At 48.0% G+C, this 22,708-nt stretch overlaps 1 protein-coding gene across 1 annotated transcript; it reads right to left on the reverse strand.

Annotated features, from left to right (window-relative positions):
* Positions 1-1,185: 1,185 nt before the first annotated feature.
* On the reverse strand, positions 1,186-14,307 carry LOC146175756 (iris-like). The gene is made up of 7 exons (XM_084581201.1): positions 14,168-14,307; positions 12,853-13,221; positions 11,325-11,478; positions 8,085-8,198; positions 7,634-7,838; positions 6,190-6,413; positions 1,186-1,521 (listed from the first exon to the last, which is right to left on the reverse strand). The coding sequence occupies exons 1-7, from the start codon at positions 14,305-14,307 to the stop codon at positions 1,348-1,350; spliced, it is 1,380 nt and encodes a 459-aa protein (XP_084437327.1). The 3' UTR covers positions 1,186-1,347.
* Positions 14,308-22,708: the final 8,401 nt, after the last annotated feature.

Consider the following 22,708-nt stretch of genomic DNA (forward strand, 5'->3'; position numbering starts at 1 on the left):
CGGGATTAACATGTGTGTCACTTGGTCTTCCACGTAAAGTAGTACCTCATGAATGTATGCTGACGAGTACGTGTGGTTAAAGGGTTAACAAATATGGAAGTAGTAATTACGCCATTAACACAGTTAATATTGCCATCTCATATAATTTGCTTGAATAGTGGCACATGATCTGATGTACTCCGATGCCCCAACAGATGACGCGCACAGCTCAGAGACTATCACCACACCGTTAGGGACGATGTTCCATCCATCCATTCATCCATCCATCCATCCATCCATCCATCCATCCATCCATCCATCCATCCATTCATCCATCCATCCATCCATCCATCCATCCATCCATCCATCCATCCACCCTCCATCTCCATCCATTAATCCATCCATCCATCCATCCACCCACCCACCCACTCTTCCGTCCGTCCGTCCGTCCGTCCGTCCGTCCCTCCATCCATCCATCCATCCATCCATCCATCCATCCATCCATCCATCCATCCATCCATCCATCCATCCATCCATCCATCCATCCATCCATCCATCCATCCATCCATCCATCCGTCCGTCCGTCCGTCCGTCCGTCCGTCCGTCCGTCCATCCATCAATCAATCTAGCAGTGCACTGTGAGCGCACAGCTCAAAGAGACTATCATCACCATCCCGTTATGGACGATCCATCCATCGATCCATCCATCCATCCATCCATCCATCCATCCATCCATCCATCCATCCATCCATCCATCCATCCATCCATCCATCCATCCATCCATCCATCCAGCCAGCCAGCCAGCCATCCATCAATCTAGCAGTGCATTGTGAGCACAGTGTACAGGTCGCTATCGAGTCATATTCTAAAGTGTCCTAAAGCTTGCAGGTGAAATAACCAACCTCGCTCTCGTGCTATATTTTCTTCGTTCCAGCCAATGAAAAGAAGGCTCATTACTCCATTAGATACTTCGCAGCGGAGCACCACCCATTGGTGATAACCTGCAGGCACATTGCGGCGAATTGACGCGCCGGTCCGCCATACAGCGGGCAATGCGCTACTTTGAGAGGTGGTGTTCCTTGCATGAACAAAAGCTTTTTGAAGCAGGCTACTTCTAGAATGGTCGCAGTATGACATGTGCAGCCCAGAGAAGGTTCACGGCCGTCATCGACAGACCACTTCGCACGGAAGACGACCCATGTGCAGCAAAGTTTATTGGGACTGGGCGAAACGAAGACGCTCAGTTACGCCTCTACCGCATGCAGAACGACGTTCTCTCCTCGCAAGCAGGCCACACCGCAACTATATACAGATGTGTAGTGAAAATAAAGTTTGAAAGGAAGGCGGTTGGCTGCTACTGGTCGTCGGCTACTTCCAGGCGAATATCTTCCTGATCGAGCCGTACAGCAGCACGGCCTTGGGCTCGCTGTTCATCACGAAGAACATGAAGGGACGGTCCACCATGAACGTGGCCTCGTCGTCGTGGGCTTCGGTTTCATCGTCCGTCGATCTCCTCGCCGGCGACGAAGTTCCAGCGGCACCCTGCACGAACCACATCGGTACGTAACTCAGCTGGCTGCTGAGCGCAACTTTGCCATGCCATATTTTAATAAGGGCAACATAAAAAAAAAAACATTTTTGAAACACACTTAAGCATTGCTTTTAAGGGCACGACACGAGGACGTTAATGGGTCCCGTGGGTGGCTATTTGTTGTGAGCCCTGTTTTGTGAACATGCGCTTGCTGCTTACACGCTTGATCACTGGTCACTTAATGCGTGTCGCTATTAACTCGCATTTTTTAATTAGCACATAGCCGAGCTGGTGCAGTTGTTACGGTGCTCGACTACTGTTCCCAAGGATGCGGGATCGAATCTTGGCCTCGGCTGCCGCTTTTCGATGAATGCCAAAAGCAAGGCGCCTGTGTGCTGTGCGATGTCAGTGGTCGAAATTTCCGGAGTCCTCCACTACGGCGTCTCTCATAGCCCGAGTCGCATTGAGACGTTAAGCCCACAAACAACATAGCCGAGCTATCACACTGTGTGAAGGATCACTTGAACCAAGCTTTTGCCAAGTATAATAAAAGTGCCTGCGTGGCCAATGACTCGGGATTCAACGATCGATCCCGTAGCATTCGATCTCAAAGGTGTTGGCAGCTCCTGCCAACTCAGTCATGTCATATGGCCTCGTGACGTCACTAAACCCAACAACCAATCAGATCCCACTCATGCTACCTCCCAACCACCACCTGCCAGACATTGCCGTCATTTTTCGCTCACAGCGCTGACGCTGACAATGCGAACGCCGTTCAACTGCCTGGAGAACGGAGCCATTAAAGCTATCGCGTCAAGATGCCTATGCTGCTTATGTGCCGTGCGATCATCATCATCATCAGCCTGACTGCAGGGCGAAGGCCTCTCCCATATTCCTCCAATTATCCCGACCTGTGCTAGCTGCATCCACTTGACCCCTGCCAACTTCTTAACCTCATCCGCCCCTAACGTTCAGGCGCCCCCTGCTACGCTCTCCTTCCCTTGGAATTCAGTTTGTTACCCTAAGCGGCCATCGGTTATCCTCTCTTCGCACTATATGTCCTGGCCATGCCCATTACTTTTCTTGATTTCCACTAGAATGTCAGTAACTTAAGTTACTTCTCTGACCCACCATGCACGCTTCCTATCTCAACGTTACCCCTACCACGTTTCATTCCATAGCCCTCTGGGTTGTCCTCAACTTAAGTAGAACCCTCTTGGTTAGCCTCCACGTTTCAGCCCCATTGGTGAGTACAGGTAAGATGCAACTGTTGTATACTTTCCTCTTGAGCGATACCGGTAAGCTGCTAGTCACAATCTACGAGTGCTTGCCAAATGCGCTCTATCCCAATCTTATTATTCTTGTTATTTTCTTTTCATGGTCCGGATCTGCGGTTACTACCTGTCCTAAGTAGACATAATCGCCTACTACTTCCAGTGCTTCACTACGTACTATAAACTGCTGTTCCTTCCCGAGGCTGTTGAACATTACCTTAATATTCTGCATATTGATTTTTAAGCCTACCTTTATACTTTTCCTATCTAGGTCATCAATCATTATTTGCAGTTCATCCCCCGCGTTGCTTAGCAAGGCAATGTCATCAGCAAATTGCAGATTACTGAGGTATTTTTCCATCTGCCCTTATCGCTAACTGCTCCTATTCCAAGTCTCTGAATAATTCCTCTGCGACCTCCATCCACGTTAAAGAAGTCTGAAGTAGTAGATTAGCCCGGAGCCCTTCACTACGGCACCTTTTCATACCTTATCGTTTGCTACGCGGTTCAGGCGTCCACGGACAGTACATGAAACTTGCTGCAAAAACCGTGTCCTCATGCAAGCAGTCTATCTTAACGAGATAGCGTTCAAGGCCCCGTTCTGCAGAAAATCAGCCGCTATCAACGTTGGTCAGTGAAAAGTTACGTGCATACCACGTGGCAGGCGTAAGTTGCCAGGTGACATGACTGAGCAGTGATTTGTCGGTGGGTTGTGTACCGTAACGAGAACACATGACATCATGAAGTTGGGCGGAGCTGGCAACACAGGCCGTTCCTTTGAGATTGTAGGGCAGGATAGGAATCTACTTTTCAGGGCTCTTGGAAGGCGAGTCTGGCACGCTACACTTGTGCTCTACGCAGGCGCGTTAGTACTATTTAGATAAAGTTTTTCTCGACGTTGGGTGGTTTCTTTCAATCAGTACAAATAAGGTGATAGCTTGGGATAATAGAGGCACAAATTAAGGTACTGGTAATTAAGCGAGCAGATGCTCCATGTACGCGAAGTAGGAACCCATGGGGGAGCCGCAGATGGGGACCCTTAAAGACAGAGTTTAAGCGTCCCTCATAACTTTTACCGTAAGCTTTAAGTGGAGGAGGATTCACTCGAGAGACAACAATACGAGGTTTGTTTCGCCTCAATTAGACCAGAGAATTGCGGCTAACGACCTCCTCGTTGTGGTTTAAATAACGATGCAAGAGCTTCAGCTGCTAAAAGTCTAGCGCGAATAATTAAACGAGGGAGGAAAAAAGAAGGCTCACAGATGACGAATAATGTATTTTCTCCAACGCAGTATGATTTTTTTTTATGAATAACAGGAGGGGGGAAATTCTTCATCGCGTTAAAGCCTAATCATCTGCACAGAAAACTGGAAAGTGGCTTAGAAACGCAGTAAATGCCCATTGTAAGAATCACTTTGTATATCAAAATGTCTTTTTTATACATTTCAAACTCCCGAAATAAAGCTTCGACGACGGAGCTGTTTATCAGCGCCGAAATTGAGACCCCGCCGGAAAGCGGTCATATGTGGGCTAGCGCGAAAGCACGAAGTACAAAACCCTGAATCATCTGTGAATTCCCAGTGCAAACGATTACCGTTGGCCTCGGAACAAAAACAAAGCGCATAACTACTTGCCTACAAAAACAGATGAACTTTAAAACCACCAGAACGTTCTACGAAAAGATCGTCAATACCTTCTGGATGTCACCTGACTGGCCTGGCGGCAGTGGCGACATGTTTTCTTTGCGAGAAACCGCACACTACCAGAATTTTCTTTTATTAACGCGGAAGGTCTTTCTTAGGCCTAAAGCCCTACCTGAAAACCAAAGCCGCAAAATCCGTGCGATTTGTGAAGCCTTTAACCTCGGAAGAAATAAAAATAATTATGAGCTGCGACAGACAGCCCACGCGAGCGCGAAAAGACCAGCATCGCTGACCACTAGTTCACCCAGAATATTTGACTACCTCGTGCTGTGCGTTGCATATCGTTGTCCTAATCAACTCCCATTCGTGTTCGATAGACACAGAACAAACGGTTATAGCGTTGCACTAAAAGGTGGCGGCCTGGTGCCGCTAAAAGGCTCCATGCATTCCAGCCTTGATGCGTCATTCGAATGTGCTTTCGGATTATACGACTTTGATTGCCTGCGCCTAACCATCTCTCATTTTTAGTTTTTATTTATTTTTATTTTTTACGTTTCGAACAGGTGTGAAAAAAAGCATACTCACTGAATTCCCGCTTTATTCGGCTGATGCCCCCTGGCGACTAGAGCGACATGAATCTAAATATTGTTATCCTTGTTAACACACGCAGAATATGACCAAATGAAACGTGCAGAATGCAGCCGCCTGCCTTATCGTACTGTTAGCTGTCATGCCGTACAAACCAAGCTACAGTCATCCGTCCCTAAGCAAGACATTGCAGTTTCCTTCAATGTGCTATGGCCAAACTTATTGTGCACACAACTCCATCAACAGCTGCTAATAACGTAATTTTCATATCTTCCTACAGTGTAAGCTCCTTGAGATACCCTGCTACTTTCAGACTACCAGTCAAAAACTATAGCAGTCATGTAGTAATCATTTCTGGCAACTGCGTGTTAGATGCTTTTCGTGAGAGTGTGTGGTTATTTCTTCAGATATATTATTGTAAAACAAAACATTAACCCAGTGGAAAGCTCCCATGCACTCCACACTCACGTCCAGGGGCAGTAAAGCAAACGCTCGCACAATGTCCGACCAATCCCTGCTCTACTTCCCAGCGAGCCGCACTGCTTGCTTCAAAATGGAACCCTATTAGACATCTCCATTATTCTGCAACGTCACAATGTGGTACCACTAATGAGGAGCAGTGCCTTAGGCAAGCTACCCGCGTGGTTCGCGAATGCCAGCCAGGAAGAAAAAAAACATCCTAGAACAACTTTCTTTTCCTTGTATCCGAATGCATATCACTATAATTACGGGGTGCTTCCCTCTTCTATTCGCCTGCTAGTGCCGAAAAGGTACTAGGACTAGCGAATGTGAGCCAGTAACAAATTGCCACCGCAGATAGCTTAACCCACCGAAGGCTCTTGCCATCATTGTCGTTAATAGTATACATGCGACCCCAATTTTAAACTAAACATGTCTATATTCTGCCATTATTTACACTCCGCAGGTATGAGTGAAAATCACATGCTTCTTTTTGTTCCCTGATATAAGGATAACGTTTCGGCCTTTTACAATAGCGATAAAAGGCATTCTTGTGCGCGAATTGGCTATTCTCCCTTCCTACTAGTGTACTAGAAAAGACCGTGTAGACCTGAAAGAAATAGTTGATATTAAGCATATCCCACTGGTATTCATAGAGGCGTTGCATTTACCCGTGTCCCGGGTCTCTCGCGCCACCTAGACAAGGTAAGCCCACCTGCGAGCCGGTGTACTTGGGCATACGAGAGGTGGACCTCTCGCGGGCGTGGAACACGGCCACGTGCCGGGCAAACGACACCTTTGGCGCAACCGGCGAGTCGCAGAGAGTCGTGAAGTTGGCGTCGGCCCGGAAAACATCCTTGACTCCCAGTGCAGGCAGCGCTTCCTTGAGGTCGGTGACGTCACTCACGCGGAACATGGGCACACTGACACTCACCGGGCCTGCGACGCGTACGTCGTCTTCACTTGATAAATGTTACCATCGCAGAACGGATCATTATTCTGCAATATACGGTAGGTGTGCGGTTTAACGCACCGAAGGTCACCGTCCCTGTGCTATGAGGGGACATCGAAGGCAAGGTTTTCATATTAAATTACAGCACGCAGCTTGTTTACAATAGGCGTTACTAGGCGTTAATAGGCGTTTACAATAGGCGTTACACACACTGCCGTTGTGTCAAAACCTGCCACCCATGGATGGTCATGCGACCCTCAGCTCAGACTCCAACCCCTAAGCACTTTCATCCTTCCATGTGCGAAGACTCCTGTAGGGCCCACATATAAAGATCCAGCACACTCAGTGGCCGAAATGCTGGATGTTCATGGAGGAAGAAAACGAGGGAGCATGGCTCCACACGCTCAGCCTCCGCAAGCCAACCGCTTCTGACATCGCTGTCTTAAAGAACTCTCTTTGTGCCCTCAATCTTGAGACATTTGATCCACATTGTTGCCATAATGCAAACCAGCCCGAATCCGTTTATTTTCTTTTTTGTTTTAGTGAACGTGCATGCAATGGGTGGGGGGGGGGGGGGGGGCGCCTGTACGGCGTCTTCAGCAGACCGCTGACCAAGACAGTCTCAGGATTCAACGGGCTACAAGCAAGACGCGCCTCAAATTTAGAGTGTAGGCGTGACAATCCGCAGCGACCGAAAGCGAAATCCGGTGGAAAGCTTCCGCTACCATGTCGAGCGAGGGCCCGATTTCTACAATGCTTTCCATTTTCCTACGACTAAAGGCATTAAAAATGCCAGTGACGTTTTCCTTTTTCTCCTTATGAGGAGGCTGGGCGAATGCCATGCTACCTCTTGGAATGCATACAAAATTATCCACGCACCTGAATGGATTTCTAATCTGAAGGAAGGAAACGTGCAGGACACCACCAGGAATATCCCCCCTCCTCCCCGCCCATAATGAAAATTTCCACATGCGCCGATCATATGGAATTGTGAGACTATGGAGTCCGTCTGACATGAAAAAATATATGGTAGTCTACATTTTCTATATCTTCTCGATGTGGCTTTCATAACCTTTCGATATAGTTTCTATGTGGTCATATCATATCTGCATATACGCAGTCTGTACAGTCCATCTCCGCTTCATACGTGTACAGAATTATAGGACTCTTCATGCCGAAAGTTGCCCTAGCTGCCCTGCGTCCTCACCCTTGTCTTCTAGCCTGTCAAGGCAATTGAGGATGTGGCCCGCGGTGAGCTTTCCTTCCAGATCCCGGAGGCTCTGCTCCTTGTTGGGTAGCAGGATTACCATAGTTTTGGTGCCTTCGCGGTAGGGCAACTCCAAAGCGGTGGCACCCAGCTCCTCGCTCTCGGCCGTGCGGAAGTGTCCCGTCTGGCTCATCATGCGAACCACCTGCAGAAGGTGAGATTCTTTACTGGTAAAACAACGCGCCATTGAGAATTGCCACAATCACGCACGATTTCAGTACGCTTCACATGGGAACCGTACATTTCCGAGTGCATAGGGGTCTACATACGTAGGCTATATAGTAAGGCGTACGCATCGTAAGGAGATCGTGTAGAAACCATACGAAAGGTATTTGAAAAATACGTATACCGTATGAAAAACAGTTATATAGCCGATGACGTGCTCTCTTACCTTGGATTTTTTGGGTGTCTCGTTGAAGTAGCCCCGCGTGACATTAAACACGTGACGCCATTTGCCCTTGATGAACAGTATGCTGAGCAGGAACAGGGATGTATTGTGGTCTACCTGCACGCGCGATGAACGAAACAGCGGGCACGTAAGAGTGAATTTATTCAATCGATGCATCAATGAGTCAATCCCCAAGAATTAACTTCAGTCTCTCTCCAATGAACATCAATCATCTCGGGGAAGATGTACAAAGCCCACTAAATTTGTATTATTATTATTATTATTATTATTATTATTATTATTATTATTATTATTATTATTATTATTATTATTATTATTATTATTATTATTATTATTATTATTATTATTATTTCAGTTCACATGCAACGATGGTATAAGGAGTGGAGCCTCTAGCTCTTCTGGCTGATTTCGGCATGTTTGAAACGAAGGCGATATCCTACAGAACATAATTCAACACATAAATTTAAGACACGAGCGCATAGGGCATCATCACCATTGGTTTCATCATCAGCTCAGATTACATCCAGCACTGGACAGAGGCATTCTACACACAGCGGCTATCCAAGTGCTGCACAAGCCTTGGTTACGAAACCGTTTTTTTTTTTTTCTCCCCATCTGACGATCCACTGCCTGTAGCAACATTTACCTTAGAATCATTTTGCTTGACCCATATTAGATTACCCTTTATCTTTCCTCTGCATCAAATAAACTTATCCCTTCCTCTGGCCTTCACATCCGCATTATTGCTTTATTTACAGCACCCATAAGAGCCCTCGTGCGAGGGTATTACATAGAGGGGCTACGTAAACACATACTGAAAAATACAGCACTTGACAATTTCACACCACACTTGATAACCAGAACAATTAAACGTACCAAACATAACAATAAATATTATCAAATTTGCTAGTTCACATCGTTCAGCTGCGCAAGATTTTGAAAAGGTTGTAAGTTATCAGTACAAATATGAAAGGGCACTGAACAATGGTTGAGTGGGAACCTCAGTTCGCAAGCCGAGCCAATGTTTCGACAGGGGGCCTCGTCTATGCCTGGGCAGCGCGATCATCACCGGCTGGGTTTAAATGCGCTTTTGCTTGATGTGTGACTGCAGGTTGTAGCAGTATATTACCCTGCAGGGAATGAATGATCTTGAGTAAAGATATGACCGGCACGTTATGCACTTTACCTCGTTGTCGTGGTCATGACGAGAGTGCAGGACGCGGGAAAATGAAATAACCAAATTTGACCTCTCGACAAGTTTTCTAGGGTATCAATTTTCGTAAAGTTCTTGGAGATTACATTCTCGAGATTTACTTCGGCGTTAGCAGGTGATCCCATTTTTAATTAGGTCTCTAATTCTTGAACAAGTTTGGTCAAGATTTGCAAAACCTCGTTTGAGCCCAGCGTGAATAACCAGTACTTTCGTTAGTAGTTCAAGAAGGGTTTCGTTGCCTACTTCAAGACATTTTACGCTTTCAGCTACAGCATCTAATTTCTTTTCTTGAACCTCAGCATAGGCCCCGTCATGGAACTTCAACGTCCCCACCGAGAAACTGAGAAGCAAAAATTGCTAAACATAAACAAGAGCAGAGGAAAGCCGTTTGAAATGAATGGATGGCCACGACACCACCAGAAGGCAAATATCATTGCTGCCTTAACAGTGCGTTTGAAAATACAGACTTTTGGATTAGCGCTACCGCTTACCGCTACTGTCTGCTGCTACCGCACAGGCATCAGTACGCATGCGCAGATCAACCTGGGGGTGTCAGATGGCGCCACTTTCCCGTCAAATGAAATGCCAGTGGACTCGGCACGCAGGAGCCAACCAGCGTTCGCCGCTAACGGAGCGCGGTAGCGGTATACGGTAGCGGTAAGCAGTAGCACTAAACTAAAAGCCTCTAATAACCAACCTATAGAAATGCAATTGGCGATTGCGAGACCATTGTGACTGCTACGTGGTCCAGGTAACGTCGTCCAAATGTGAGCAGATGAAGAAGGCGGGGAAAGTAGTGTCGTCTCATGTTTCCCGTCAAGAAACATGAAGTTGTCCAGAAATAGCGGCGGGTGAAGGACGAAGATAGGTCGCGGCAGTTTGGTGGTTTATCCATCCAAGCAAAGTTTCTCAAGCAACACTACAGAGGCTTGCGGAAAGTATATCCGGAGCCGCATAAAAAGCTCAACAATGAGGAGGCCATAGATCTGAGGCGGCTAAAGACGGGCACCTTCATTAATTTACACATATTACACATGATGCATCCCACGACATTCAGAGACGAGTGCCCGTGGTGCGGGAAGACCCCTACCCTGTACCGCATAACATGGGAATGCAGCTCACATCCACTACAAAAAATTGAAAACCCAAATGAAAGACAGTGGGAGGCTTTGCTGGCCAGCTCTGACCCGGAGGCTCAGCTCTACCTGGTCACAAGAGCTCGCAAACTGGCGAAAGCCAGTGGTGCCCTGGACTGGGGGCGCCAACCGCTCGTCAGCCTCGGTTGAAGAGGCGAAGAAAAAGATCCCCGAGCAGTTAATAAAGTTCACTCACTCACTCACTCACTCAAGCACCTTGCCTGGTGGCTGGAAGTGGTAGTTGGGAGGTGACATATGGCCGGCCACTGATTGGTTGTTAGGTTTTGTGACATCACGAGACGTGACATAGCCGATTTGGCCGCTTGATATGCCAACTCGGTCCTCGCCTTTGCGATAGTAGACAGAGAAAGGAATGTAGCGCAGACCCTTGGATCCCCCTAGGCCACGCAGGTACGTTCATGCGGCTTTGTTAAAACGGAGCTTTAAACCTACGCCAGCTTGCCGCCATATAGTAGCTTACAACTGTGTGTGTGTGAAGATTAAAGAGGCAAAACTCAAAATATAAGTGACATATATGCGAGTATCAAAGTGCAGTTACGCGAACGCGGATCTGCAAGAAGAGTTTACAAACCGAAGCTACTAACGCTGTCGTTTCATATTTTAAACGCGGAGCTTAGGTGTCCATCATGGATTTCTTTTTCTTTTAATGTGCCCGCTATCTTTTGATTGTTCGTACACGGAATTGCATAGTTCACATCTTTTAATGTGCCCGCAATCTTTTGATTGTTCGTACACGGAATTTCATAGTTCGGGGTTCGTTCGAGAGCACCCGTGCAGCCCTCAAAGAACAAGCGCGTCTGGTATCACCGACTAATGCTCTCCAACACGAAGCTTGTCAAGAAATTAACGTACCTCCGACCAAAAGGCGGCGTCCTCCGGCGCCTTGCAGGAGAAGGACGTGAGCGCTCCTATCCAGGCCGTCATGCGCGTGGGAAACACCACGCCGTCCGTCGGGTCGTTAGCAAAGTCCTCGGCCTCTACGCGGCACCACTGGCTCAGCCATCGCCTGCCACAAAACGTTCACAAGTATAGAAAACTGGGCGAGTTGGATTGGATTCATCTTAAAGCAGCGCTAAAGCACAAGACTAAAAGGAACAGGAGACGCGCTTTGGGCGAGTTGGATTGGATTCATCTTAAAGCAACGCGAAAACACAAGGCTAAAAGGAACAGGAGACGACACAAGCGCTTTGGGCGAGTTGGATTGGATTCATCTTAAAGCAGCGCGAAAACACAAGACTAAAATGAACAGCAGACGACACAAGCTGTGTCGTCTCCTGTTCTTTTTAATCTTGTGTTTTCGTGCTGCTTTAAGATGAACCACAAAACGAGTTTGACAACCATGCTGCTGATATTGTGTGCCAGGGATGACCAGCTTGCTGGCTAACTGCACGGCTAGCTTGACCGAGTTGAGGTATTTTATTTACTATATTTACTAATGAAGCCTGAATTATTAACTGAATCAATAGTATGGCCGGTTTCATTGACTGAACTAAGCGAGGCATAATCGATCATGTATATTGCGCTCAATATGACTTTCAACACAGAGCAGCGTGGCCGCTGCGCTTCCCGGAAGCCAGATGGTGACGACCAACGGGGCGCTGGGAAGCTAAAGGGAAATGATATTGCTGTTCAGAATGCAAGGAATTTTCCCTGCGTGATTTGCTCTCGGCGGCGACAATGTTCCGTGCGGTTAAACATTATCAAATCACCGGCGCCTACGTTACGATGTCTGTTTGGCAACGCAAGGCGCATGGAGCAAATGAGCCTGTTTGCTAGCATGGTTGTCTACCACGCCCGCATCTTATACCCGTGATGTAGCGAGTTTGGGGGCAGAGCAGCTTACGTTTAACCCGCAGCGAGATTTCGACATTGCAATACAGAATCCACGCGGTCAAGGTTTAGGCTTTCCGATGGCGTTGAGCAGACGTTGAGGGGATGCAGTTCACTGCCATAGTGGCGCAATTTTAAGGCGAAAGCCTTTAATGTCTCATCGTTGTGGTGGACAAAATGCGGCGGCTCTGATTAGTCGAGACGGGACGACGTCATGGAGGTGTCGACCAATAAGAAAGCACCACCATAGTATGCACGAATGCGTGTCTTATATGGCCATATGTCAATCAGTAATCAATTCCTAATAATTAATTGATTTAATTAATGATAGTAGCTAATGTCTGTAAATTAATAATTAATTATTTAATCAATTGCCGCCACCAGGCTTTCGCCTTTCACTACTTTAGTCGCTAAAGTCCCTCGTAATTGTTTTCCATTTCGTTTTCAAGAGGGCCACTTGAGGCACCACCGTGCATCCGGAAAGCGCTGCGACCACACGCTCGCTCGTTGCAAGTCATATTGAGCGCGACAGTACGCTGATGAGGCTCACTTGTAGCCGTCAGAGATCTGCAAGCCCTTGTCATAGACGAGGCAGGCGTCCTGGCGCATCTCAAAGTTTCTCCGGTGGCTGTCGGGCCACGTGGGGAAGAGCTGGGTGTGCCACAAGGCCAGGCAAGCGGACACGCAGCTCGGTTCGTACCCGAGCCGCGCGGCCCGAGCGATCTGATCGGCGGTGCGCCCTTGCGCACCGTTGTATAACGCCACCAACGCGCTCGACAACACGAAGGGCGAGAAGAGAACGTTGCGCACAATGATGCCGCCATCGCGACGCAGGCTCTCGTGCAGGTCCACGGCGAATTGAAGGCTGCTGCGTGCAAAGTCTGGCGCCCGGCTGAGGCACTGCTCGCTCAGATGTTGCCTGCACGCGCGATGAGACCAAGGGTTAAAAACCGCGGCTCATTAAGATCAGGAGTTCTAAAGGAGTTCTCAGTGGTGTGGTTTCTGGCTAACTTAAGTTCTTTTTTTTTCTTTCTGAAAGAACCAGGTAGCGTGGGATGTCGATTCATTCTACCAGCTGACGGTGTTTACCATTGAAGAGCAGCATCCACGACGCTTAGTTCCGCACCTCGCAGCAATGTTTTTTAATGCGAAAGCATTTGTTGCCTCGTGAGTGGTGTGCAAAGGAGTTGCCACAAGGGCTTGTCCTCCTGACGAAGAAAATAAGAAAAATAAGTTAAACGTATCCACGCCAGAACTGAAAGCGTCATCCTTGCGTTGCCCAGACGAGCGTACATACTATTGTACGCCATTTTTTTTCTTTATTATGCTCTATGCCGAGTTCCTGAGAATGAATCGATAATTATCTTTGTCTAGCGTAAGGACGCCAAATGGACCTGAGGGAAAGGCCGACAGTGGCAGAAAGTAAAAGCATAGAAAATAAAAACTACAAAACAAAAACAAATCAAGGAATGAAAATTAGAAATATATAAACCAACATTAAGAACGAGAAATGATAAAGGTTAAAAATGAAAAGCTGTTATAAGTTTGTAGACGTCAGGAAGGCAACGAAACGCATAAAGAGCTCTCAATGCTTTCGCATTTAGGGATACTTAAATGCACCCCCGTATATTTTCTCCGTCAATGGGTTAAGCAAACCCCAGGGAGTCGGAATTAATCCAGAGTTTTTTCAATAACTACGGCGTCTCCTCAAAACACAAGCGCAAGATGGGCCATTATGTCCTATGTGTTATGCCATAGCCCACAGCGTAACACTGGGAAGCAAACATTTGCGGATTACGGGAAGGGGGGGGGGGGGGGGCGTAGAACGTAGTGTACGTGCCGTAAAGCCGTAGATAACCGCTCACTCTGGTGACGTCGTCCCGCTCGCCTCGCCAGCCTTCTTGGCCGTCACTGCGGCCGCGCCGAGCTCCTCGGGAGAGCTGGTACCGCAGAAAACGGGCCGGTACTCCACCGATCCGTGGCTTTCCACTGACCCACTCGACATGATGGTGACGGAGGTGACAAATCGGAGGAGGAGCGATGAAGAGCTGACGTGGAACGCTGGGGCCTCAGCGGCAACCTGTTCTTGTGCGAACGTTCTTCTTCCTCTTTAGCTCATGGCACATACCCACGAGGGGGATTAGGCAGGGCTCAGTGAGGACAGCAAAAAGTACTGCATGTACTGAATTAGTTTAATACAGCAATGATGAGCTAAAGGAAAAAATAAACCTATGATTCAAGGTAGTCGAATTGAATAAAAGGAAAAAAACACTGAGCGAAGGTTTTTATGTTTGTAAATTTTGAATACAATTAGCAAGGGAATCTGCCCGTAGCTTTGGTGCAGTTGTGCTAATTTGACTAATTCACTCATTTGAGGCAACACAATTTCTCTGGCGCTTGCACCGAAGGAGAGAAGAAGCGGTACGGACAAACTAAATCCCAACTGTGTTATGAAGATTTCTAAATTTATCTTTCACTGAAGCGAAAACCTTCGACAAGCTGGTAGGAAATACTCATTCGTTTCGATCTCACCCCAAACCTCACAAAGATTTATGGGACTGAACGCGCATATATATAAAGATTTAGGTGGGAGATCTTGCATCGCTTAAGAGTTAGCGCTACCTCACACTGCCGTGATTTACATGAACGAACCTCATATGAGTGCATGAGACGTTGATAGTCAACTTCAGATAACGAAGGAAAGTTGCACGAGGCGGCTGTGTAAGTTGATAGCGCTAAAAACGAAACGTTCTGAAATGACATCTGGAACGTTAAAAGGAACAGGTGCACCGAGAACTGATTTTTCCAGGAAGTCTGCCGCCTCATTCTGAAAAAAAAACCACAGTGGCCTGGTACCCAGATGGAGCGTACCTCTTTCACAAATACAGAGATAAAATACTTAGTGAGCGGATCAAAAGAGTAAGCCGTGCTGACTCCAACGGCAAAATTGGCTGTGGTTTAGCTTAGGCTAAACCTAGTGTGAAACAATAATTGAAGCATGATTACACATGAAATCGTTGCAAGTTGCCCTCGTTGTACTTATTCGGTCATTGTTATTGCTGTCTGTGTTGACGCAGGAGCGGCGGAGCCGGAAGCCAGCTGTGCTGCTCGTCGCTCACGCCTTGTAGCATCGTCGCGGCGGCGTTTCGAAAGACGCTCCTCACGTTGTTCTGGCATTCCCGCCGCTCTTTTGGCTTTAGCCCCTTCTCTTCTCCTTCGCAACCCTTCAACTCGCAATGCAATGTCCCTCGAATCGTTAGATGCAGCCAACCGACGATCGTAACGAGCACGGCTGCTCAGTTGCTCTTCCTCCGAGTTCATGGTGCGGCTCCGGCCAAGGCGTGGGGTGCGTCTACTCGAGATTGACGTCAGCGATCATGTGTCGTCACGTAGCTGCTTACGCGTTAAGCTACTTCCCGTGTCATTTGACATTTGGTGGGAACATAGCTACACAAAGTGGTTGTGGCTTAAGTTCCAACTTGACCTCGAAGCTGTTTGATAGTCATCAGAAGCACACGGTGACCTTGGCTTTACCTCGTGTAGTGAAGCTATCGCTTCAATAAAACAGAGACCGTCGGATCTGTCACACTTCTGGGCGGACACTTAAGCCACGCCGAAGTGGGAGTATAAAAAGAGAAAAAGGAGTAGTGGTGGGCTTCGTAATAATTTCGACAACCTGAAATCTAACATGCATCGTCATCTCACTGCACGCGGTAGCCTTTGCGCTTCTTCATCGAAACGCGGCCGCCATGATCGAGTTCGAACCCGACGGTCACGAGAGTGCCCCAAAAACATAGCAGGTCCGTACATGGTCTTAACCAGGCTGAAACGCATGCATGAACCAAGCGATAAGATTGAGCGCTGGCCTCATCAACGCTTCGAAGTCAAATTGCTCTTCCGTAAAATATGATTGCAAATGCATTCGCGCACGTGCTGTCACGAGAGTCGGTAAAGGCCGATTCACACGACGGACGGAATCGCTGTAGTCCGTGAGTCGAGGAACACCACGTGACCCGATGTCACTGGCTCCGTCTCGCCCGCGGATGGTGCAGCCTTCTCAAGTCAAGAACAGGAGCGTGTGTTTCCCCTCTCAAAATATGGCGGTGGTCTGCAGTTCTTCTATAACTATATCGTCTATGTGGGGCAACAAAGGTATTTTCGTTTCTTTTTTAACGTAGTGGGGGCATTTTTGTAGTGTCACAGGTGCCTCAATGCTCTCGCCTCTCTGGCCATAAAAGTACCCTATTCAACATTGCGGCATGGCTGGCTTGGAATGCCGTCGTCTGCCATTTTCCTCTGCGGTGGTGCAGTGTGGTGCGACACCGGCCTCCGGCGGTTTCTGTCCGGCGCCTCGTCCACCGCCAGCGGATGAGGCAAAGCAAATGACGTCGGATGACGTGGTGCTCCGTCCACAGACGGTTCTTCTGTCGTGTGAATCGGCCGTAACTGACACCCAATTGTAGGCCCAGATGAGGAGAAAACAGAAGGGAATCTGTCTTTCGCTCTGCGGAAAATTTCGGTGGGCAAGCTTCAAGGGCACATGCATCTCCTAACGAGGATCCCTCTCGTGGTTGTGTTCAAAAGAAAACAACGCTCAGCAGGAAGACTGACAGGAACTAATCAATCTTTGTAAATCTTAGCGAAGAGACGAATGCTCTAACGAGTCGACCTGGCAAAACTGCGCTGTGAAATAACCGGTATGGTTTGTGGTTGGCGCTAACTTTAGTGCTGGTATTGCCGTATTGCTACGAGTGATTGGAGAACTTCCTGCTGAGCCCTAAACTAAAGTTAGCGCGGGCAATTAAAAAAAAATAAAAATAACGTTGTTCAGGTCGCAACGCCAAAAGCGCAGCGGGCTTAAGCCAATATAAAATAAAAGATGGGCTAAAAATAAAATTTTGCATTGCAGAAAAGAAACAACAAAAAAGAACAAAAGGAAAGGGGGGAGTGTACATCAAAGCTATGAGGGTGTTTGAAGACGGCGACAAAATTTCTTTTCATTTTTCTTGTACATCTTTACCCCATCTTATTTCATATCTGTTGCCCTCCCATTTATCTTACTATTGCTTGATAATTTGCCTTTTGTATGTTCTGGAAAGATGGACTGTGATAGATTTAATATCACATAGATTTACGATCACACAGAAGATGCCATGATTGCCTTTTCTCCACGTCTTATTTCTCTTCGGTTGATTTGCGATCGGGGTATTGGCAGATTCCGATGGACCCTGCTAACAAGAAAAAACCTACATTTGTTACGCCAGACGGCCTATTTGAATTTAATGTGATGCCCTTCGGCCTATGTAATGCGTCGGCCACATTTGAAAGATTTGTGGACACAACACTTCGTGGCCTCAAGTGGGAAATCTACATGTGCTATTTAGACGATGCTGTTATTTTTGGCCGGACTTTTACTGAACATAACACGCTACTCGCTGTTTTAGATTGCCTGCAGAAGGCTGGCCTTGTCTTGAATTCTAAATAGTGCCGTTTTGGCGAACGTCAAGCTCTAGCACTCGGACATCTTGTCGACGGCGATGGAGTTCGGCCAGATCCACAGAAGACTGCAGCAGTTGCGGCATTCCAACGACCACAGACTCAAAAGGAGCTCCGCAGTTTTGGGGGGCTGTGTTCTTATTTTCGACGATTCATCTCAAGATTTGCCGACGTCGCCTACCCTCTGACGTCACTTCTCTAAAAGGACGTCCCTTTCGAATGGATCTGATTGTGACGCGTCTTTCCACCAACTAAAGTTTCTGCTTACGTCACATCCCGTACTCTACGGCACTTCAACCCCTCCGCTCCGACGGAAGTCCACACTGATGCAAGTGGGATTTGCGTCGGCGCTGTGCTTGTGCAACATTCAAAAACCGGAGAGAAAGTATATAAATCATGCCGTGCTGGCTCGTCAACCTTCGTGATCCATCTGGTCGTCTGGCATGCTGGGCCCTTCGTCTGCAGGAGTACGATCAACTTCACTGTTTCGTGCAATAGTGGCCGCAGGCACGTGACTCTGCGGACTTCGATCACTACATCGCCTCCGTCGTGCCCGAGTTTCCCGACGCCTCGGCTCTGCGGATTGCGAAAGAGACCGACATGAGCCTAGAGCCCCTGCATGTGGCGGCGCGGGATTGTAAAGCTCCCGGTCCATTTTGCCTCCGTGCATGGCTTTCTGTACAAAAAGGCTTACTCAAGCACCGGCATGAATTTTCTACTTGTGGTTCCCGAGAGCCGCCGCTCGTGCATCCTACGTGCCTTGCACAACGACCCCACTTCCGGTCACCTGGGCTCTGCACGAACGCTCCACCGTGTCCGCGACCGGTTTTATTGGCCGAAGATGCGCCAGACGACTGAGTGATATGTGGCGAGCTGCACTGGGTGTCAATGACACAAACGTCCTACGTCCACGCCACAGGGCTTGCTGCATCCTGTAACTGTGCATTCGAGAAAGTCGGAATCGACCTTATGAGTTCCTTCCCGAAGTTTTCCGACGGAAAATAGTTGGATCGCGGTTTGTGCTGACTATATCCCCAGCTACTGCGAAACGGCCGCTCTTCCTTCAGCCACCGCTCACCACGTGTCTCTGTTCTTGCTCCGTTCTGTCATCCTCCGCCACGGACCTCTGCGAGTGATCATCAGTGATCTAAGTCGCGTGGAAGCTCTTCTTTGTTTGTGCGTGTCGCATTTTAGACCTTCCACGCCCTATCACCCTCAAACCAATGGCTTGACGGAGCGCACGAACCGCACAATCGCCAACATACTGTCTATGTACATCGCATCTGACCACAAGAACTGGGATACCATACTGCCGTTTATAAGGTTTGCCTTCAACACTGCAACACATGAGACGACCGGCTACAGCCCATTCTTCTATACACCCATCCTCTCGGTATTGCGTAGATCATTCTTCCTCACTCCGTCCATGACGAACAGTGCATCGGTCGGGCCGAAGCTCGCCGTCTCGCCCGTTTGCGAATTCTCGCTTCGCAAGAGCGTTCCAAAGCTCGGTACTACAGCCGGCATAACCATGTGTCTTACGCCCCTGAAAGCACTTAGTGTGGCTTTGGCGACCTCTCCGGAAGCGTGGTTTAACCCAGAAAATGGTGGCACATTACGCCGGCTCTTAAGTTGTGCTCGACCGCGTCAGCGAAGTGAACTACCGAATAGCACGCATGACAGCAAGTGGTCGTCACTCAGTCCCAACCGAAGTTGCCCATGTCGCCCAGATGAAGCCGTGTCACTCTCGTGGGAACGAATAACTACCTCGCCCGGGGGACTTCGGCTGTCCAGGGGAAAAATGTAGCAGTCTTGAAGATGAAGCTGACAGCACAAGTCAAGGAGAAAGATGTGGGGAAAGACGAAGCTCCAGCGGTTGAGGATGCGTCATGATGGTAGTCGAACCCAGCACCTCCACCAAATTGTTAAACTGAGGTTTGACGTCGGAACGCCGCGCAACAGGTCGAGAGGGCAGGCAGCTCAGCTGGTCAACGGCTGTGCGTCCGGCACGAGTTTTTACCCAACGTCTTTCTCCTTGACTTGTTCTGTTAACTTCATCTTCTTCATGACTGCTACAACATCATTGTAAAACTACTGTACCTGTATGTAAATTGACTATTACTGAACTGAAAAAGAGGCGATGACTCAGTTATACACTAAGCATTTAATTATTGTCCTATGGTGTCGTATTGCTTCCTTCTAATTGTGACAAGGGGTTCTCAATCGTATTACTCAATGTTATTTTTGGATATCATAACTACAATTGCACAAAGCAGCAACATGCAGCAACATGCAGCCCTTGTTACATTACCGCACGCCGCTATGCGACACTCTCATGACGAGAACGGTCACGCGAATGCTCAAAGACATGGCCAAAGTTTTGTCGGCTCGCTACCTGGCCTGGGATGAAGGCTGACGTATATGTAGATACATACAAACATGTCATGTATGCTAGGAGAGAAAGCCCAGCGATGGAAGCATTGGAAGGCTACCTGGCATACTCCCACACATCCCACGCACCAAACCCGTACAATTTAATGGGACTAGCTAGCTATGCAGTTGTTAAATATCGAGATCATTTATTAATGCCCCACGTTGGGTGCCAAAACCAACCAGCGCAGCTCAGGTAGCTAGGATCATACCCGTGCCTGCGGAGAACTCCACACTGAGGTATATCCTGTAGGCAAACGGTCTAATGGGATATGCTATTTGCACGAAGGCATTCCTGGCTCTTCCATTGGAACAAACTGGATTCCAATGGAAGGAAAGCGTAGCAGGGGGCGGCAGAAAGTTAGGTGGGCGGATGAGGTTAAGAAGTTCGCAGGGGTCAAGTGGATGCAGCTAGCACAGAACCGGGTTAAGTGGAGAAATATGGGAGAGGTCTTCGCCCTGCAGTGGGTATAGTCAGGCTGATGATGATGATGATTCCTCGCTCTCACGAAGGCAGCATATTCAAGACGGATCACGTGCGCAGATTGCCGGTCGCTCTCTTCCGTGTGCTCTAGGCAGCTCCTCTTACTCGACTACCTCCCTCTTTCAACATTTACCAACAGGTGACGTTGCAACATAATCAGCTTTAGAGTCACTGGAAAATTTTCAGAGTACCGCAAAGGTGCCCGCGAGCGCCATTTCCCTTCCTGACCGCCGGGCGCGGCCGCTGTCTGAACGGCGAGTGACCGCATCCGTAGGCTTGGAACGTGTTTTTAAGCTCAGCAAAACGGGAAGGCTCTGGCACGTTTATTCAGACAGTGCCAACACTGATTGCGCGGTCGCTAACTTTAATAGCGTAGTCAGCAATCGAGGGAAAAAATTAAGTGTGTGGGTGGATCGGCGAAAACTGCAGGTGGCCTGCTATTTCAAATCCTCGGTCCTTTGAATCGGCTTGTTTTCTACGCGCAGTGCTGGGGTGCTACAACATTATAAAATGACCGAGTGTGAAATAGCATGTTAGCGAAGGTTGCAGGAACGTGTAGGCATATTGTTAAGTCGTGGAGAATGCAGTCCGTCGGCACCGCGGGGCCGGACATCGTAAAACACGGAGGGAGGTGCGGATCGTTATTACGCTCTGAAACGACGAATCGCTTTGTATAAGCAACATAAAGTGAAGCAGCAGGTACACCGAGACGGCGTAAACAAACATACAATTTAGTATCGCCGTCGCTGCGCCAAGAACGCCAAGCAGGCTTTGTTGAAGCATAATGTTTTGCGCGAACTTATTATTATTATTTTTTCTTGCAGCGCCGTCATTAAGCGAACGAAAACTAAAACACTGGCCTCGCCCATTTTCAGCGTGAAAAAAAAAAAAAAAAGAAAACGTGGCTTACTATATCATCGGTATCACCGCGCGGTTGTGAATATTGTACTTTTCATTGTTTCATAGTATCGCCTGATGTTTCATCGCCGTGCACCTTGTGCCGCCAATTTGCCAGAACCTCGCTCATTAACTGTCGTCAAAAATTGAAATGGCATCAACATCGTACATTGATGGTTGACACGCATTGTCCAAAAGTCGCCAGCTGCGAACACACAACAAATATGATTGGTTGGTTTAGTTTATGAGGTTTAACATCCCGAAGTGACTCAGACTATGAAACGCCGTTGTGGAGAGCTCCGAAAATGTCCACCCCCTGGTTTTCTTTAACGTGCCACTATAAATAAATAACTAATAAATATGTGCACAAAGCTTTATGTACGTTTACATTAACAATAAAAATAAAAAACGAAGAGGTGCGCGCGGTCATCGATCCGCCTACGAACACGCGCCCATACGCTTTCATGCACGAGTAGAGTGTGTGATATCGCACAACTCTGCTGGAAGGTAAACACATATACTGCGTTGGAAGGTAAACACATGTTGCGATCAGGCGCACCCACGTTGAGTATTTCCTACGCTTCTTTCGCGGCTAAATGAAAATAATTTGAAATCAATGAACCAGCGTAATTTGAAACCAATGAACCAGCGTAATTCGAAACCAATGAACCAGCAAGGTACGTGTTCCTTTAGGCACGAATTTTTGCCGGTCGGTTCTGTGAAGCCACACTGATCACCAATGCAGATAACTTTTTTCGTTCAGGCACAGAGAACACACCTTTCCTAACGCAGGCCTGGTGCCGCACCCTAAAGCCCAACATAATCTCTCACGTGTACACTGCGAGAAACAATCGAAAAAAGAGGAACTCCAGCACAAGACACGTATTCCGCGCGCGCGCTTGGAAGGGATATGGCGACGTGAGGTCACGTGACGCGCATCAGCCAGTAGGCGAGCCGGCTGCGCGCGGAAAACGAATGCGGTACTCTGAAATTTTCCAGTGACTCTAATGAGCTTCTCCGTTTAATTGGGGTGATATTATGCCATTTTGTTTCAGTCTCAATTTCGGAGCCCGAAATTCTGCAATTCTGAAATGCTGCA

This window comes from Amblyomma maculatum, chromosome 10, assembly GCF_055883805.1.
Source record: "Amblyomma maculatum isolate TAMU_Amacu chromosome 10, ASM5588380v1, whole genome shotgun sequence".
Taxonomy (NCBI): Eukaryota; Metazoa; Arthropoda; class Arachnida; order Ixodida; family Ixodidae; genus Amblyomma; species Amblyomma maculatum.

Coding starts and splice junctions, on each gene's coding strand:
- LOC146175756 (XM_084581201.1), bottom strand. CDS start 14,307: ATGTCGAGTGGGTCAGTGGAAAGCCACGGATCGGTGGAGTACCGGCCC. Junction 13,222..14,167: donor AGCGGGACGACGTCACCAGA/GTGAGCGGTTAT, acceptor TCGCGCGTGCAG/GCAACATCTGAGCGAGCAGT. Junction 8,199..11,324: donor ACGCCGCCTTTTGGTCGGAG/GTACGTTAATTT, acceptor TCGCGCGTGCAG/GTAGACCACAATACATCCCT.